Source organism: Pangasianodon hypophthalmus, chromosome 23 (assembly GCF_027358585.1).
Source record: "Pangasianodon hypophthalmus isolate fPanHyp1 chromosome 23, fPanHyp1.pri, whole genome shotgun sequence".
NCBI classification, from domain to species: Eukaryota; Metazoa; Chordata; class Actinopteri; order Siluriformes; family Pangasiidae; genus Pangasianodon; species Pangasianodon hypophthalmus.
In genome coordinates this window covers 627,314-647,500 of record NC_069732.1, presented here as the reverse complement: position 1 = coordinate 647,500, position 20,187 = coordinate 627,314, and the positions used below count along the sequence as shown (strand labels likewise).

At 41.5% G+C, this 20,187-nt stretch overlaps 1 protein-coding gene across 1 annotated transcript in view; it reads left to right on the top strand.

Moving 5' to 3' along the window:
* LOC113528984 (junction plakoglobin) overlaps positions 1-19,318 on the top strand; it is a 22,149-nt gene extending 2,831 nt beyond the window's left edge. The window contains exons 2-16 of the mRNA XM_053228468.1: positions 3,019-3,326; positions 3,475-3,621; positions 3,715-3,956; positions 4,280-4,518; positions 5,431-5,632; positions 7,263-7,407; positions 7,501-7,604; positions 7,798-8,175; positions 12,421-12,567; positions 15,076-15,195; positions 16,495-16,645; positions 16,748-16,869; positions 17,048-17,090; positions 17,189-17,335; positions 17,497-19,318. Coding sequence (XP_053084443.1) covers positions 3,314-3,326; positions 3,475-3,621; positions 3,715-3,956; positions 4,280-4,518; positions 5,431-5,632; positions 7,263-7,407; positions 7,501-7,604; positions 7,798-8,175; positions 12,421-12,567; positions 15,076-15,195; positions 16,495-16,645; positions 16,748-16,869; positions 17,048-17,090; positions 17,189-17,319 — 2,184 coding nt within the window. The 5' untranslated portion in view covers positions 3,019-3,313 and the 3' untranslated portion in view covers positions 17,320-17,335; positions 17,497-19,318. The remainder of the gene's footprint in view (positions 1-3,018; positions 3,327-3,474; positions 3,622-3,714; positions 3,957-4,279; positions 4,519-5,430; positions 5,633-7,262; positions 7,408-7,500; positions 7,605-7,797; positions 8,176-12,420; positions 12,568-15,075; positions 15,196-16,494; positions 16,646-16,747; positions 16,870-17,047; positions 17,091-17,188; positions 17,336-17,496) is intronic.
* Positions 19,319-20,187: the final 869 nt, after the last annotated feature.

Below are 20,187 nucleotides of genomic sequence, written 5' to 3'. Positions count from 1 at the left end.
TGTCCTGATGATCTTCTCAGCAGTCCTCACCACTCTCTGCAGACGTTTGCGGTCCCTCACTGTAGTGCTGCCATACCACACAGTGATGCAGCTGGTCAAGACGCTCTCAACAACACGGCTGTAGAAGTTGTTGAGGATCTTAGGTGACATGCCAAACTTCCTCAGCCTCCTGGAACTACAGCCGCTGTTGTGCTTTCTTATTGTTATAATACTTGGAATTCAGATACTGCTAACAAACTGCTGAACTCCATCAGTGGACAGTGGACAGATTTAACAAAACAGACTTCTTGTGAAAACTGTGATGAATCTCCTGGTTACACAAACTGCACTATTTGTCCATATAGTACACAGTTATAGAAGGGAATGATTTATAATGGCACTATCCGTTGCACCCAGATGAGGATGGGTCCCTTCTGAGTCTGGTTCCTCTCAAGGTTTCTTCCTCATATCGTTTCAGGGAGTTTTTCCTCACCTAGGGTTAGGGTTAGGGTTAGGGTTAACCTCTGGCTTCCTCATTAGGGATAAATTTATAAATTTAAAATTTATATCCTGAATGTATTTATTTCTGTAAAGCTGCTTTGTGAAAATGTCCAATGTTAAAAGTGCTATACAAATAAAATTGAATTGAATTGAGTAGTGTGCTATATAGGGAACAGGGAATGAATTCAGACACAGCCTTTTGAAGACGTGAACTCTGAAGGCTCCACCCTTTTTTCAACATAGAGTGGCTTTAGTAAATCATTATCGTATTAATAGTGACATTTGCACATTTGCATCACTGTTAGCATCTCCACATATTAAATATATTTTAGAAATCATAGAAAATATATTTAAATTCATATGAATTAAATAATAGTAAAGTAGTATAGTAAAATACGGTGGATTGCTCTCATTTGGGGACACACACGCACATGCACGCACACACAGATTATTTAATTTAAAGCTTATTATCTCTAACTACACAATAACAGCACAGCTTGTGTTGAATGTCTGTTCTTGAATGAAAGTCACAATTTAAAATCTCCTCCAGTTTAGTGGCTAAATTCAGCCTCTGATTGTAACATGGTTGAAGTACAGAAGTGATTTGAGATGCTGAAATACAAAAAAAAAAGGTAGAAAAAGGATGCTACAGCATGAGCAACTGTAGCGTCCGCTCTTTTGTGAAATGAAGAATTTGTTAAAAATGTTCAGAATAAAAACTGGACTTTTGGAGCGATCACTAAAACTCCTTCATCATGTTGCTGATGGAAACACCACAGTTACGCTTCACTCTGAGCACAGGATTCTCAGGATGCTCTTATTTTACCAGCTTTGTAAATGCAAGTCAAATTAATTCTCCCTGTAAATCTGCAGCTTGAGGCTGTTTTTTTGTTATTATTAGACAGTAAGTGAGTAAGAGTGGGTGTTAAATCTGTGCAGCCTTCAGCAGCAGCATAAAGACATTGGCTGTGTTAATTAATGGAGTCAGCTCAAAGTGAGAATTGATTTGTATAAACACTGATAGATCACACTGCAGGGTTTATGAAGACCATACACTCTCACTGATGGAGCAACAATGCTGGCTGCTCTTCATTCAGAAATAAATTAACTGAAAAATCACATTTATCTTACAGCAGAGCAAACTGCAGGCTGTGTTCTATTCGTGCACACCGTAGTGTACTAACACAGAATACACTAGATAGGAGAGAGGTTCGTTCTGACCTGCAGGGTTCTAGAGTGTAGAGATTAGACTTCATAGTGTCACGCTGTAATGACCGTTACACTCTAATGACCGTTACACTCTAATGACTGTCACGCTGTAATGACTGTTACACTCTAATGACCATTACACTGTAAAGACCGTTACACTCTAATGAATGTTACACTGTAATGACGTTACACTCTAATGACCATTACGCTGTAATGACCGTTACACTCTAATGAATGTTACACTCTAATGACTGTCACGCTGTAATGACTGTTACACTCTAATGAATGTTACGGTGTAATGACGTTACGCTGTAATGACCGTTACGCTGTAATGACCGTTACACTCTAATGAATGTCACGCTGTAATGAATGTTACACTCTAATGACCGTTACACTCTAATGAATGTCACGCTGTAATGACTGTTACACTCTAATGACCATTACACTGTAAAGACCGTTACACTCTAATGAATGTTACACTGTAATGAATGTTACACTGTAATGACGTTACACTCTAATGACCATTACGCTGTAATGAACGTTACACTCTAATGACTGTCACGCTGTAATGACTGTTACACTCTAATGACTGTCACGCTGTAATGAACGTTACACTGTAATGACCGTTACGCTGTAATGACCGTTACGCTGTAATGACTGTTACGCTGTAATGAAGTTACACTCTAATGACTGTTACGCTGTAATGAAGTTACACTCTAATGACCGTTACGCTGTAATGACCGTCACGCTGTAATGACCGTTACGCTGTAATGACCGTTACGCTGTAATGAATGTTACACTCTAATGAATGTTACGCTGTAATGACTGTTACACTCTAATGAATGTCACGCTGTAATGACTGTTACACTCTAATGACCGTTACGCTGTAATGAAGTTACACTCTAATGAATGTTACGCTGTAATGACTGTTACACTCTAATGAATGTTACGCTGTAATGAAGTTACACTCTAATGACCGTTACGCTGTAATGACCGTTACGCTCTAATGACCGTTACGTTGTAATGACCGTTACGCTGTAATGAATGTTACACTCTAATGAATGTTACGCTGTAATGATGTTACACTCTAATGAATGTTACGCTGTAATGACTGTTACGCTGTAATGACCGTTACACTCTAATGAATGTTACGCTGTAATGACTGTTACGCTGGTTTAATATTTAAAGTCATTAGAAATAAATTATAACATTATTGATTTTTTCCCTCATCACATTTATTTCCCAGCTGCTGCAGGATTTGCTTCAAGAAGTGCAACACAGTCAGCTGTTCTGTTTCTGATAAACAAGTGTGTTTACTGTGTGTTTCAGATTGGACAGGAGGACAGAAGAACAAGAGGACAGAGGAACAGGAAGACAGAGGAACAAGAGGACAGAGGAACAGGAAGACAGAGGAACAAGAGGACAGAGGAACAGGAAGACAGAGGAACAAGAGGACAGAGGAACAAGAGGACAGAGGAACAGGAGGACAGAGGAACAAGAGGACAGAGGAACAAGAGGACAGAAGAACACGAAGACAGAGGAACAGGAGGACAGAGGAACAAGAGGACAGAGGAACAAGAGGACAGAAGAACAGGAGGACAGAAGAACAGGAGGACAGAAGAACATGTCCATGCCAAGTATGTTTATACAGAACTCATTTCAGAGAGACAGACAGACATTTAAATCACTTTTGCTTTATTCACAATAATTGATAATTAATTGTTAATTCATAATTAGCTGTAATGGTGTGTGCATACGTGTGTGTGTGTGTGTGTGTGTGTGTAGTGAGTGAAGCGGAGATGAAGGTAGCTGAATGGCAGAAGACGTATTACGCGGCTGATTCTGGCATCCAATCAGGAGCCACAACTGTAAACGATGAGGAACAATCAGAGATCAGTGCCAAAACATTCACTGTGGAAGATTGTAGTGCAGGTATGCTAACACACATTAGCTCTCTATGTTAGCAATTAGCGATCTGTGTTAGCAAGTTTGGCTGGAACACTCAGCTGCTGCTAATTTCCTCAGATTTTGACACGCAGTTGGTTCTGACTCGAGCTCAGCGTGTCCGGGCGGCCATGTTTCCCGAGACGTTAGCAGAGCGTGAGACATTATCACTGAGTGACTCACAGTCCAACGTTCAGCGTCTGACTGAACCCTCACACCTCCTGAACAACGCCATTGTTCACCTGATCAACTACCAGGATGATGCTGAGCTCGCCAAACGCGCCATGCCAGAGCTCATCAAACTGCTGACTGACGATGACCAGGTATACGCTAATCAGCCACATGCTAATCTCCTACATATTAATCAGAAGAAAAGAAAGAGAAAAGAAAAATTTCTATTTGTTTAAGAAGTTTAGCTAAAACTCATTTAACATTTACATTTACATGAAAAACACATTTTAAAACTGCAGTTTGTTTGGGATGTTTATTAGCATTTTGCACTTTAGCTTAACTGTTAATAGCACAAGACAGTTTGGATGTGAGTGTATAGCAATAGGAGTCAAGCTCATATTAGCTCAATTGTGGATGAAATTATATTAGCAATTACCAAAACACTTGCTAACAGTGCTGATGGTCCTGCACTCAGGTGGTGGTGAGGAAGGCGGCTCTGATCGTGAGCCGTCTGGTTCGTAACGACGCTTCTCGGCATGTGATGATGCAGTCGGCGGTGATGATGTCAACGGTGCTGCGGGTGATGCAGAGCTCAAGCGACATGGAGACGATTCGCTGCATGGCCAGCATCCTGCACTGCCTGTCGCACCACCACCAGGGGCTGAACGCCATCTTCACTGCCGGGGGCATTCCCGCACTCATCCACATGCTCAGGTAAAACGCTGATGCTCTTCTCATTGCACAGGGACACACATGGGCACTGAAACAAAACCCAGGGTTCTAGTTCTACGTACTGTTCAGGTACAGTTCTGTTCCTCTGTAGACACTCCCTCAAACATACAAGCTTGCTCTTTGTGGTCAGATTATTTACCCTGAACAAGTTTTCAGAGGAACAAAATCATACTCCTGAGAGTAAGAACTGAGTGTTCTAGTTAATATTACACAGTCACCATGACATCATCATTATGCCACAACCTTTGGTGCAGACTATGTGATGTTCCTGCTCAATAAAAATGATACTCACTAAGCAAATGACAGACTTTACAGCATCACTTTAGTGTTTAAAGTGTTTAAATCCAACAGAAATGAGATGAGATGAGATGAGATGAGAAAACACCAGCTCTTTCTGAAAAATGGATAAACATGTAGCCCCCTTGTGGCGTTTCAGATAATAACCATGCTGGAACAGAGTTGATTGTCTCAGTCACTGAGAGAAACTCTCCAGCTCTCTGTACTGAGTTTGTTCCCCAAACCACTTCCATCCTGGTTGGCAACTTATTTTAACCCGAAAGGACCATAAACGAAACATCAAACTTGGATTTTCCTGGTATGATTTTTGATCAATTGAAAGTGCTTTGTGAGTTGAGAATTAAAAAAAATTGCTTTTAATGGCATCAACAAACCATCCTGTTTATTACTCGTCTTTTTTCCCACATGGTGTGTAAACAATCAGCAATAAACAGAATATAAGTTCCACCTCCAAATACCTTTAATTAAACAGGAAACAGAAATTGGAACCTTTGGTACTGGACCAGATCATAACTGTTCCTCAGTTTTCTCGGGTCTCCTGGTGAGTAGATGCTGCTCTACTCTCTTATCGTCTTTCATTCCTTCTCTCTGTGTCAGTTCTCCAGTGGAGGCGGTGTTATTTTACTCCATCACTACACTCCATAACCTCCTGCTCCACCAGGATGGCTCGAAGATGGCGGTGCGAATGTGTGATGGTCTGCAGAAGATTGTTCCTCTGCTCAAACATACAAACCCAAAGTTCCTCGCCATCACCACCGACTGCCTGCAGATCCTCTCCTATGCCAACCAGGAGAGTAAGGTGTGTGTGCGCATGTGTGTGTGTGTTTACACACCTTTTTATTTTCTTCATGTCTTTGTTTTGTGTGTCTCTTCCTCTTTTGGAAGCTGGCCTGTGACTGCAGATGCCTGAAACTTTACAAGGAAGCCGCATGCTACCATGTCACTCCTATAACTGGATTCCACTTACTTGTATTTTCTGATGGTGTTCTCTGTCTATCAGCCACGTAAAACACTGGATCACACCCACTTTGTCCATTGCTGTCTGTTGGATTGTATCATTCCTTGACTTGCACCATCCATGGGATCTTGCCAGATTCATTGTATCAGTCTTGCATAAGCATGTGTTATTCACTGAATTATTCTTTCTTGATTTGCATCCTGTCTTCTGTTATATTTATTGCCCTGGATCATACCATCCATTGTGTTATGCCTTCTGTTGGATCATGCTGTCTATTCTTCATGAGATCCATTAGATCATCTCATCATTCACCCAGTGACATCCATGAGATCTTTCCATCCAGTCATGTCATGTATTGGAGCTCACCATCTGTGGTTCCTTTTCACACTTCCAGTTTCAAGACGTCATCATAGTAATGAAGTGTGAAAAAAGTCTATTGCATCATAACTTCTAATGCAGAGGTATTCAAACTGTGGCCCAGGAGGGAATTGCAGGTGGGGCGTGAATGCGATGGGAAATATATATATTTAAACGACTAATTCAGACCTACCTGCCTTTACACATTTTGTGTAAGAGGCTTGCATTTTAAAAAAAACGGCAGAAATAAGCCAAAAGAGCACCCTTCTTTTTTCCCTAATAAAAACGGCAGAAGATCCATTTGACATTTGAATCCATAATGATTGACAGTAGCACTGGTATTTCAAGCTCTCCACTGAAACGGTGCCCTTGCTATTATGTTTTTTTTTTAAATCAGAAAAGTGTCTCTTATGTAATCTGCTGCTTTATTCACAGACATTTTTCTGTAACATTTCATTTTGTGCAGGAAAACTAATGTTTGGAATCTAAAATGTTTTTGCACTGAATCAATAATGCAGAAGTCATAAAATAAAAGTCTATAACAAAGTTTATACTAAAAAAAATAAGGTGCCTAAGACTTTTGCACAGTACTGTATACTACATCAGTTAACTATATTTATTAGGGATGCCATTGAAAAATATCAGCTTAAAATGGTCAAAAACTGTACATTCGGTTTTGGATTGAAGAAGAGCTGGAAGGCTAAAGATTTTGACTAGAAAGGAAAAAGGTTAAATAGGCCTCCAATGAAGTTTCAAGTCTGCCTAGCTTTGCTGTCCATCGATGGTACGCGGAACATTAGACAAGTGAATTGTATAAGGATTTTCCAGTTAATAATAGAGGTCAGTGCTCTGTTATTAATGTGAAAAATCCCACTTTATGTGGTTCTGTTGGTGAAACCTCTCATCCTCTCACCGCATCTGGAGGTAAACAAGATTCTCAGGACTGGAAGACGCTATAACTAACACGTCCTGATGATGGTGTAACCATGAACTCATGAGCCCTCATCAGCTGAAACTTTCAGTTTGCTTTCCACACAATTTTTTTAAGTGATTCTTCTCTCTCTCTCTCTCTCTCTCTCTCTCTCTCTCTCTCTCTCTCTCTCTCTGTGTATAGCTGATCATCTTGGCGAGTGGAGGTCCAGAGGGTTTAGTGTCCATCATGAGGAACTATAACTATGAGAAGCTGCTGTGGACAACCAGCAGAGTGCTGAAGGTGCTGTCAGTGTGTCCCAGCAACAAACCCGCCATCGTCAATGCAGGTGTGTTAGTTTTCTTTCTTTCTTTCCAATCCGTAGAGGAAGCTGACCCCTCGTTCTCACTCTACACTTTTGGTTCTTGGTATGTTTTTGCAGGAGGCATGCAGGCTCTCGCTCTGCACCTGACCGGTTCCAGTGCTCGTCTCATTCAGAACTGTCTCTGGACTCTGAGGAACCTGAGTGATGCTGCCACCAAACAGGTGGGTCACCGTATTTATATCACACTCACTGGGGGTAAGTGATAGTCCTGAGTCCTGGTTTTCTGTCCAAATAGAAGTAAAAACACCCTGGTAGACAGGCATGTGTGTGTGAGTGCGTGTGGATAATCAGTTCACAACAATGACACAGTTGGTTTCACTGAGACTGATGATCTGCAGTCCTGTCTCTCTTCAGGAAGGTCTGGACTCTCTACTCCACATCCTCGTGACTCAGCTTGGCTCGGATGATGTTAACATTCTGACATGTGCTACAGGAATCCTCTCTAACCTGACGTGTAATAATGCACGTAATAAATCATTGGTGGTGCAGCGTGGTGGTGTGGAGGCACTTATCAACGCTCTTCTGCGAACTACTGTGAATCAGGACGAGGCCGAGCTGGCCATATGTGCTGCGGTGAATCAGGATGTGGCCGAGCCGGCTGTATGCGCCCTACGCCACCTCACCGGCCGCCACCCACTCGCCCAGACAGCACAGAACGAAGTGCGAGTTCACTATGGCATCCCAGTCATCATTAAGCTACTGGGACAGCCACACTACTGGCCCGTCGTCAAGGTAAATGTGTAATAGAGCAAAAGGTAATTTGCTGGTTAACGCCACTGTGATGCTATTTTGGTTGGTGGAAGCTGATTTTTTTTTTTCAGGTTTGCACTCTGTCACTGTTTGAGGTTATCACCTGCAACGATGTAAGTAGACATCAGGAAGTGGATCAGGACCAAAAAAAAAAATCCCAGATTTTTAATATGGTCTCAGATTTTGGACCCTACTGTAGGTGTTTCTCTTTTCCAGATGAGTCGGGTTAGTGTGAAGATCAACAGAGATGGCGTCGTTAACTGAGCAGTTGCATCAGTAGGCGAACTGTAACAGATCTGTAGTGGCAGGAATATTGCTGTTTCTGAAGGATATAACCAGTTTTTCCAAGTACTTCATCACAACAGATGGGGCGATAAACATTGAATCCAGTAAGAGATGATTTCTTTTGGAGTGGAACAACGGTCATTTTCTTTAGAAAATGTTGGAACAGTACAAGTTATTAGTGCAAAGTTGAAGATGTGTACAAAGACCTGGAACAGCTGACTCACAGGATGTGAGCATAGAAGTTCATCAGGGAGGGACGCTATAGCAGCAAGAAGAAGGGATGGGCAAGATTTGTAGTATGTTTTTGCTTGTAGTCCTCGCCACTTGCGTCACTGATCAGTGTAGTTGTCTGTTAATTTGTTGCTGTATTGTCTTTTGGCAAACTTAATGGACTTTTGTAGATCATCATTGGATTTTTTTGTACCTGTCAGAATCACCTGAGAGAAAGGTTGATGTTCTGTCTCTCAGACACATGCGAACTTCAGGGTTAATCCAGGGCTTCTGGTTAGGGTGAGAATGAATGATCCAGGAAGGAACATAGCACTTCACGCAAATCAAGCCATCAGAAGCGGACTGAAAGATGGACCAGTCCATATTTTCAAAGCAGTCCTGGACTTTGGCCTTATGTTCCTTATTCCAGCACTGTATTATCCTTTCAGTTGGTGGTGACTGTTTCAGTTTCTGTTTAGATGCAGGAAGCAGTAACACAGAATGGTCTGACTTGCCAAAGTGAGGGTGAGGAGTAGATTTATATGCTCCCTTGATGTTGGAGTAACAGTGGTCAAGGGGCAAAGTCATGGGGCTAGATCTCAGCCATGTCTCAGTGAAACAAAACAGGCAGCACTCACAGAGGTCCCTCTGTAAGTTTATCTGGCAGTGAAGTTCATCCAGTTTAAGATTGAATATTAGCGGGCATAATGCTGGGCAGTGCGAGGGGAGTGGGATGCCTGACCAGAACGCCGCCACGGCTCCCCCTTTTCCTTCGTGATTTCCATTGTCTGCTATTGTTTGTGGAGTTTGAAGAGATCCAAAGAATATCCTGCGGTAGTCCCTGAAGTTTTAAGTTACTTAGGAAGGCAGAGCTGATGTATATTACTCATATATTACCTCTGTACATGATTCACGCAGAAAGAGTAAACAAAACAACAACATAACATAAATAAAACCAAAAAGTTTGTGAGAAGCGGCACATAACATCTTGCCATAGTATGGCACCATTTGTCAGAATCTTGCATTCCCCTGTATCTAATATCTAAGTAACTAATAAACACTGTGTATTGCTGTTACAGTAAAGTAATCAACAACAGAGTGGTCTGATGAAGCATTTACTGTTACTAGCCCAAAAGTATTTTCCTATAACAGCACATCCCTAAGTGTTTTATTCCTCTTATACCACAGAAATTTGCCAATGAATATTTTTATTTATTAAAGAACAACACAAAAAACTTTTTTTTTTTATCCATTTACTTAGATCAGCCATAACATTAAAACCACCTGCCTAAAGTTGTGTAGGTTCCCCTTGTGCCTCCAAAACAGCCCTGATCCGTCGAGGCATGGACTCCACTAGATCCCTGAAGGTGTGTGTGGTATCTGGCACCAAGATGTTAGCAGCAGATCCTTTAAGTCCTGTAAATTGCAAGGTGGGGCCTCCATGGATCGGACTTGTTTGTCTGGCATGTCCCACAGATGCTCGATCGGATTGAGATCTGTCAACACCTTGAACTCTTTGTCATTTTCCTCCAACCGTTCCTGAACAGTTTCTGCAGTGTGGCAGGGCACATAATCCTGCTGAAAGGGGCCACTGCCATTAGGGAACACCGTTGCCATGAAGGGGTGTAACTTGGTGTGCAGCAATGTTTAGGTAGTACGGTGTTTAGGTGTAGCAATGTTTAGGTGGTACGTGTCAAAGTAACATCCACATGAAGGCCAGGACCCGAGGTTTCCCAGCAGAACATTGTCCAGAGCATCACACTGCCTCCACCAGCTCGCCTTCTTCCCATAGTGCATCCTGGTGCCATCTCTTCCCCAGGTAAGCGACACACACACCCGGCCATCCACATGATGTAAAATAAAATGTGATTTATCGGACCAGGCCACCTTCTTCCATTGCTCCATGGTCCAGTTCCGATGCTCACGTGTCCATTGTAGGAGCTTTGGGTGGTGGACAGGGTCAGCATGGGCTCTCTGACCGCTCTGCAGCTACGCAGCTCCATACGCAGCAAGCTGCACTGCACTGTGTGTTCTGACTCCTTTCTATCAGAGCAGCATTAACTTTTTCAGCAATTTGTGCTACAGTAGCTCTTCTGTGGGATCGGACCAGACGGACCTTCACTCCCCACAAGCATCAGTGAACCTTGGGAGCCCATGATCCTGTCGCTGGTCCAGCGGTTGTTCTTCTTTGGACCACTTTTGGTAGGTAGTAACCACTGCACACTGGGAACACCCCACAACACCTGCTGCTCTGGAGAAGCTCTGACCCAGTCGTCTAGCCATCACAATTTGGCGCTTGTCAAAGTCTCTAAGATCCTTACACTTGCCCATTTTTCCTGCTTCCAACACATCAACTTCAAGAACTGACTGTTCACTTGCTGCCTAATATATCTCAACCCTTTACAGGATTGTAATGAGATAATCAATGTTATTCTTGTCACCTATCAGTGGCATTAATGTTATGGCTGATCGGTGTATAGTTAAATTTAATGAAACAAGTTAGTTCCTGTTGTCACTTCCATTATCACAGCTATAAACAGTCGTTCCCTCACCAGTATCTCTTTATTCTTCTCTCTCTTGAAGTTAATAAATCCAAATAAAATAAACACAGATTGTCATGTTACAGAGAAACAGCAAACCTGGGTTCAAAGCTAAGCCTAATCTCTGACACACACACATTCACACACACACACACACACACACAGACACACACACACACAGTGGTTTTGTTAGCCTGGAGTGCTGTAATAATTTGCACTACATAAGAATAAATAAGTGTCTTACATTACTTCCTCTCTTATTTGATCTAAAAATATGTCAGACTGCAGGGATTAAACTGTTTATGCTCAATTTAAGGAATTAATTAATCTTCAGAGCTTTTTATAAACTCTGTGTTTAAGGATATTAGCTTCAGTTCCTTCATCCACGGTGCTTATTCACTTTGCCTTTCTTCCTGTTTTGAGGTCAGAAGAAATGCATTATAATTGCATTCATTTCCAGATTTTTGCTTCTACTGTATGTCCAAAATAAGATTCTATTTCAAATTAATATCATGCTGTATCAAAATATCTTCATCTTCATCATTATCTTCCTCCTCCTCATCCTGCTTTTTATTTGTTCCTGTTAAAAGCTTAACTCACTGGGTCCCTGTGTCTCTGTGGCTGTGTGACTCTTAAACACATCACTTCCTGCTCAACTGCATCAGTGCAGTGAAGTATAAACCTGTGTGTATGTGTGTATGTGTGTGTGTGTGTGTGCGTGCGTGTGTGTGTGTGTGTTTTGCGTAAGTGTGTACATCCAGAAACACCCATCTTTCCACTCCCTGTGTGTGATTCTGACATGATGGTGAAATGAACATGAATAAAAATTAAATCAGAAATATTTCAGTACAGCTGCACAAATAATTAATAAGTTAATTATAATGAGATTCAGTTTAACTCGTACAGTGAAGAAGGGAAATCAAAGTGAGGATTTCCAGTCAGTTCCTTTGTTGACCACCAGGGGGAGACACATGCTAACGTTACATGCTTCTCAGATTGACTCATAAATTTGTGATTATAAATGACCTTTTTCTAATGTAGGGAGTTTTTAGAACTGAAAAGGAAGGAAAAAATAAAAATTGATTGAAAAGGTTTTTTTTTTAGTCAATTTGAAGAGTTTTTTTCTTTAGTAGGAACTGGGACATGTGTTCATACAATCATATTCCATGTTTTCCACTTACTGTTCCTGTAGGCCATTGTTGGACTGATCCGTAATTTGGCGCTCTGTCCAGCCAATCAGGCGCCTCTAAGGGAGGCAGGTGCAATACCACGATTGGTTAACCTGCTGTTGAAGGCTCATCAGGACCTACAGAGACTCAGCACACAGAACACCTACCAGGTAATCAGATGATCATCAGGTGATGAGGTCATCATCAGCTAACAATTCTGTCATCAGGTAATGAGTCCTTCATCAGGTAATAAACCCATCCTCAGGTAACAAGCCCATAACGAGTCCATAATCAGATAACGAGTCCATCAGGTAATGAGTCTAGTATCACGTAATGAGTTGGTCATCAGGTAATAATTCATCAGTTAAAGGGACACTCCGGCCAAAATCTAAAATTTAACCATCAATACATCTGTTGTAAACATGCCTACTCACTGCTTACAGTGATCAAAAAGTGGGCTCTGTAGCAAGATTTCCTGGTTTGAATACTAATCCTCTAAGTACGTATACTAAATATAAGTAAATATAAGTAAATATTATACTAATAGTAATCCTCTGACCAGATGGAGTGACACCATCTTCTTCCATAAGGTCAGTTGTCGATATTCTGGATATTACATGAACCTTTTTAGGATCCACATCTACCCTATTACCATCAATAATGTGCACCAAAAACTTTAGTGCAAGAACAGACACTTTTTGGCTAATCTTCAGACTGTCTTGGCAAGGTCTCTGAAATACCACTTCCAGTCTCTCTACAGCTTCTCTCTCTGTAAATGCAAACAACAGTAAATCATCTAAATAGCGCTATAGACTGCTAAAGTCCTCAAATATGCTTAACATCATCTGAATGAGGCTGGACTGTTGCATAAGCCTTGGGGCATTCAGTTATACTCATACAGGCCCAGTGAGATGGTAAATGCTGTGTACTTTTTCTCTTCCTAATGCATAGGAATGTTGTAAAAGCCAGATGTTAAATTCATAGTGCTGAAATTGGTGTTGCCACCTAAAGCTGCCAAACAATCTGACTGGTGTGGTAGGGGATGCACATCTTTCTGAGTCTGATCATTAAGCCATCTGAAGTCAGTACATATTCTCAAACTGCCATCCCGCCTTCAAACCATGACCAGTGGAGCATGTGAAGCAAATTCACTGACACACTTCCATATTATTCCCTGTTACTCCATGTCTCTGAAGACCTGTTGCAGTTTCTGGTAATGAGCAGGGGGGAAGGCGGAATGGTTATTCGTCTGTCGCGTCGATACGGTGGGTGAATTTGCCACAGTCCAAGAAATGTTTGGAGAACACATCATGGTAGTTAATCAGAAGCTGAGCAAGGTTCTGTTTAGTGGATCGACTAGCTTGGCATGTATTGATGTCTATGTCCCTCATAACTACTTCCACAAGTTTCTTTTTCATGTCTTCAGAGCTTGTATGGTTAATGCCTCTCACCTGATGATCCTTTGCTAAACTGGTGTTCTGGAACAGTGTGAAATCTTCAGCAGCTAAGAATAGGTTTTTAATGGGATATCAGAGTTACTAAACTAATGCTGCTTTTCTTCCAGTAAATGACGTATCAGAGGGAGACGTCAGAGTCTCGTGTCTCACTCACAGAGATTTGAATTGATCAATCACAATAGGGATTCCCAATGGTTGTGTAACGTAAGGGGTCGACAACGGAGTTGGGGATCCAAATGCAAGGCTTTATTTACTAGCGTGGTCAAAACAGGCAGGGTCGAGCACCAGCAAACAGTATAATCCAAGGCAGAAGCAAAAGAGTAATCCAGAACACAGGCAATGGTCAGGGCAGGCAGCAAACAATCAAAAACATGGAAAACAGTCCAAGGGTCAAAAACACAGGTGAACTAGGAAACACAAACATGGAAACTCGGAAACTCTGAATGGCTATAACAATCACAAACACAACACAACAATCAGCACCCAGGAGCATGGGTGAGCAACTTTTATATAGAACAGGGAGAACACATGACAAAACCAACCAATGAAAACATGACACACGAAACAAAAGAACCAATCAGAACATGACACACAAACAAGGGGTAGCACATGACACAGGTGGGGCAAGGAACACATGGGAAATGGAGCCCTGAGGACAATGGCAAGAGTCCGGGGTGGAGTGCCCTCTAGTGGAGTTCGTGGGCACTCCAGCTGGTGATCGTAACAGGTTGAATTACGTATTGGCACATTGCATTCTGGGTATCGCAGAATTTGGCTGAAAACAGGAAAATGACAGTAAGTCATGAATTCTGCTAAAATGTGGATAGCAAGCTATACAGTCCCATACAACAGAATACTACATACCATGACAAATGATATATTAAACTCTAGTTTTATGCCGGAATTTCCCTTTAACAAATCTGTCATCACATAACTACTCCTTCATCAGTTAACAAGTCCTTCATCACATAACGAACCCAACCTAAGGTAACGAGCCTGTCATCATGCGTACATTATCAGGTAACAAGCATCAGGAAACGAACCTGTAATCAGGTAAGGAGCCTGTCATCAGGTAACGGTTGTATGAATTCGTTTCTTTACTGTCACTACCTTGGAAGGAGGCTGTCAACATAGGCAACGTTAGAGCAGCGTTTGTACTCTTGAAATAAAGTCTCTCTGTCTGTATCTCTCTCTCTCCCTCTCTCTGTCTCCCTCTCTCAGGATGGAGTTAGTATGGAGGAAATAGTAGAAGGCTGCACTGGAGCATTACACATTTTGGCCAGGGATCCGATTAATCGGAGTGAAATTGCCAGCATGCAGACCATCCCTCTGTTTGTACAGGTGACTGCGTGTGTGTGTGTGTGTGTGAGGACAAAATGTCCACATCATGGTATGAAAACTTTACCATTTTGACATTGTGGGAACATTTGATTGATCCCCATAAAAAGAACCTAACAAAGTAATATCTTATGGTGATAACCTGCACAAGTCCTTGGAAGACAGAGTCATTCTCTAGGGTTCCTAGTAGATGCCATTGTGCAGATTTTAAAGCTGAAAACATAGCTCACTGGGCATCAACTACATCAGTTCAGTAGGTACTAATGACAATGTTGCAGGGGTACAAACTCCAGTTTCACTGTCAGTTCCCTGATGTTGTCAGGGCATCATCGATATCAGACCCAAACAGAATGCCTCTTTGACCAAAGAAGTTTGTTCTCTTGGACAGAGGTTGAGACATTAGACCTCATGGTTCAGAACATGGGGTTCTACTCAACATTCTTTTCCAGACAGAGGACAAGGATTTCCATCAGATTCTAGATTTGAGAGACCTGATATCTGTGGGTTTGGCCCCTCAGAAGCTCAGAATGAGATCTGCAACCCAACAGACCAAGAAACCCCCTACTACACAGGCTAGGGTGCACCTCATCAACTGGATCTAATTCTGTATTAAAGTTGTGTGTGGTTGAGTGTGAAGTGCATCACAGCACTGGGAGTGGCAATTTTTTTTATTTTGCTTTTCTGAGTGGGGTGAGGCATATAAATTATCTTTTGGTTATCAGTCACTTGGCTAGCTTAGTTTAGGAACTGCATGTTTTTATAATGAGCTGGCCTTGCATGCATTGGTGGCCAGGCTCTTGTAGTTAAATCCAGATCTTTGGCCATATTAAAATTTTTTTTAACAATTTGATTGATTTTGTAGTGCTCCATGAAGGTAATCCTGCAGAGCATCCCCTGTTGTATTCAATCTGTGCCCCATGGTACTATTTAGACTATTTAGTGTACCACTCCAGGAAGTCTGTGCTGAAGCTACCTGGTGTTATTGTACATCTTCTTCAGGTTCTGCAGGGTTAATGTCACCTCTCACAGTGGTGTTTGTTTTTCATCTCTGATCCCCTAAGGTCCTAAGGTGGACTATTCCCATGTGACATTGTGGCATACATTATCCAGGTGAATCACACCTGTTGGTTAGAAGAGAGGAAACAGATTGCTAGTTATGTATGTAACTGTAATTCTATGAACTCCAGATAATAGCCAGTGTTCCTTGTGATTTGGACTTTTTTTTCTCACTGTCTTTCTGTCTCTATTTTGTCTCACTCTGTCCATCTCTCATTTTGTCTCACTCTCCTTGTCTCTCTGTAGTTGTTATACTCGTGTGTTGAAAGTGTGCGGCGAGTCTCAGCTGGTGTTTTATGTGAACTTGCTCTGGATAAACACTCGGCCGAACTAATCGATGCTGAAGGAGCTTCTGCTCCACTGATGGAGCTACTGCACTCCACTAACGAAGGGATAGGTGAGTAACCCACACACACACACACACAGGGCCATCTAATACAGACTTATGAATATGGTGTGTGTATAAATGTGTGTGTGTGTGTGTGTGTGTTGTTCTCAGCCACCTATGCTGCCGCTGTGCTCTTCAGGATTTCAGAGGACAAAAACTCAGACTATAGGAAGAGAGTGTCAGTGGAGCTCACACAGTCACTGTTCAAACACGACACACATGCCTGGGACATGGTGAGACACAACACACACACACACACACACACACATCCTCACACATACACACACACACAGTCTCAATCTCTATAAAATAAGGTACAGATCTGAAATGGTGGAAAGAAAGATGTTTATGTGTAACGTTCTCTAAAACTCTGTGTGTGTGTGTGTGTGTGTGTGTGTGTGATCCCTGCAGGCGCACAATGCAATGACCCTTGATCACGGCTACATACAGGATGGTAAACACACATACACACACACACTCTGTCTCTCTCTCTCTTTCTCTCTGTAGAGGGCGTGTCCTCTCTGTATGTTTACTCTGTCTGTCTCTCTGTAGAGGGCGTGTCCTCTCTGTATGTTTACTCGGACCTTCCTGTCGAAGCTCTCCCTTTGGATCCTGATGTACATGAGCCATATGTGTCAGAGATGACCTTTGACCCCCGACATGTTTACCCAGAACCACTTTAAAAGCACAGTTAGACAGGTAAGAACACACGCACACACACAAAGAGCTACGCATATTGTATTAGGTAAACCTGTATTAAACCAAGAAAATGTCCCCACATGTTCAGCAGCACTTTTATTACAAAAATCATTTTTGTAATTTTTGTAAATCAATAACTGAAAGACTGTTTCATCATTTAGGTCGAATCAGAAGCTGGCGGGTGATGGACATGTGGACATGGGGCTTGAGGATCTGTGGAGGTTAAGCTTAATGACACATGGTGGTGGGGCTTGGGAACATGTGGAATCCCAAAAATTAAAAATATTAAAAATATACAACCAAAAATATTAGCCAGGGGATGAGCAATGGTGGAGCTCGAGGACATGTGTGTGGGGCTTAAGGACAAGTGAAGGTTCAGCTAAAGAACATGTAGGTGGGGTTTTAGGACGAGTTCAGGGCGGAGTTGAGGTAGTATAGAAGCAGAGCTGGAGGACGTGGAGTTTTGGCTTGTGGAAAAATGGAGCTGGGGCTTGAGAACATGTGGAAGTGGGGCATGAGCACATATGGGGCTTGGGCTTGAGGACATCTGGAGACAGAGCTTCTGGACATGTGGAAGCAGGGGTGAGAAAATGTGGGTGAAGGGATTGAGGCTATATTGAGAGGGAGCTTGAAGTAATATGGAGGCGGAGCTTAATGGAGGTGTGGCCTGAGAACCTAGAAGTGTGGCTTGATGCATATTTAGATAAGGACATGTGGAGGTGGAGCTTAAAGACATGTGGAGATGGGGCTAAGGGAATGTAGAGGTGGACCATAAGCACATGTGGACTTGGAGCTTGAGCACAGGAGGCGGAGCCTGAGGAATATGGAGACAGGACCTTATACTGAAGAGTTTCCCATTTTCTGTGTGTTAATGATTTTATTCCACTAAGAGAAGAAATGTTACTGCTGGAATCTGCATGTGTTTATGTAAATAATTACATTTTTATATGCGTTGTTGTGTGACAGATGGCGTCCATAGTGTGTGTCTCGTCTCTGTGATTATATTTGTGTGTGTGTGTGTGTGTGTGTGTTCAGCTCCTGGTCAAAAGATCTGAAAAAAAAAAAAAATTTGTCTCTGAAAATGTTATTTTACTGTGATAAATTTTTCTGAAACATCTCATTACATGAATAAATGTAGCGTTGTTAGTCCTCCCTGTTGAAAAAAGATCTCTAATGGTTTCCATTACATAATGGAAATCAGCTTAATGGTTTCCATCACATAATGAGTGTCAGCTTATTGGTTTCCATTACGGAATAGAAAACAGCTTCATGGTTTTCATCACATACTAGAAATTAGCTTAGTGAATTCCATTACATAACGGGAATCTGCCTAATGTTTTCCATTAGGAATTTTCTTATTACTGTTAAATAGCACCAGAACCCAGTAGGGCCTTCTTTCATGGCTCAGTGATTATCATTAGAATACAATTTAAAAAGCCATCAGGAATCATTAGGAACAACACATTCCATTAATCTACCATTAAAGACCACCAGAAACACATTTAACCCATTATTAAACCATTCAAAATCTTCAGCAGGGATTTAGCCCTAGTGTGGCGAGTGTGTCATCATAAAAAACTGCTTGCTAAAGCTAGCCAGTATGAGTTTGCTTGAATTACAAAAGATTGAAAAAGCTAATTAGCTAACTACCTTTAAAAGCTGAACAGCAAATTGGCAAGCTTTAAAAAATGAAAGGCAATTAACATGCTAGCTTAAAAAGGCACATTAGCTAGCTAGCTTTTATACAGCTCCTGTAGTTATTAAAGTAAAAACACTAGTGGATGTCGGTATTGGTGATTGAATGATGCTTCGTTTTAATATTGATATCATGTTAAAAAACAAACACCGCTGCACTGTTATATGGTGTTTAATGTGGTCCTGTTTGAAAACAGCAAGCCATAAGCACATAACACTATGTACTGAGACAAATCCTTTTTATATACATGGTCAACTTTTTATAATAAAGTGTGAAAGTCATGAACACATTTGCATCCTGTATTTATTTATTTTATGTGTGCAACCCTCTTGTGAGGGATAACGGCGCTTATTCAGTTAATGAACAGTGAATCCTGGAGCCTCAGCAGTTTGAGGTAGGAATGGCTGAATCTTCTCTAAGCCTAACTCTTTCAAAACTAAAATCCAAATGACACGGTGCCTCCAATTAAGAGAGCTGTACTCAAAACATGACTTTGGTACACTGTGCAAATTTTAATAAAATAAATTATTCAGTATCAAAAGAAATCAATGCCAAAGTTAATATTTTTAAGAAAACAAAACTTATTTATTTTGCGAATTTAAACATGACCGAGCCAAGAGTGATTCTCAAGGAACTGGCAACAATTAAGATAAGATACACTCTCCTGTAATATTCTGTACCGAAATAGAGAGCACTAATGACTCTGTTCAAACAATTCAAATGGACAAAAACCCCAGCTTACAATAATTGAAAGAACAAATGACTCAGTTCAAAGATTCAAACCAAACAACTCAGCTCACTAGAGTCGAATACACCAATGACAAAAACAAAAAAAAAATTACAAAGATCAGAGAAAAAAACAATAATCCCTTGGTGATTAAGTAAAGTTCACCTCAATAGCCGAACCAGCAATGGTCAATAAACAAATGTTCACCCACTAAAATATTTAAATGTTCCTAAACCAAGCGCTTGGAATTTCACTGGGGCCCAAAACCGTGGTGCACACAGAAATAAGCTACGAAATGTCAATAGGTCATCTACACACATCATCCACACCAGGTGCTGATGGAAAACCTCCGAGGCTGGCCAGAAGTTTAAAATGTTACGTACCGAAACAGTCCAGCCAGCGGAGAGAGGAATCACTTCTCACAAATCA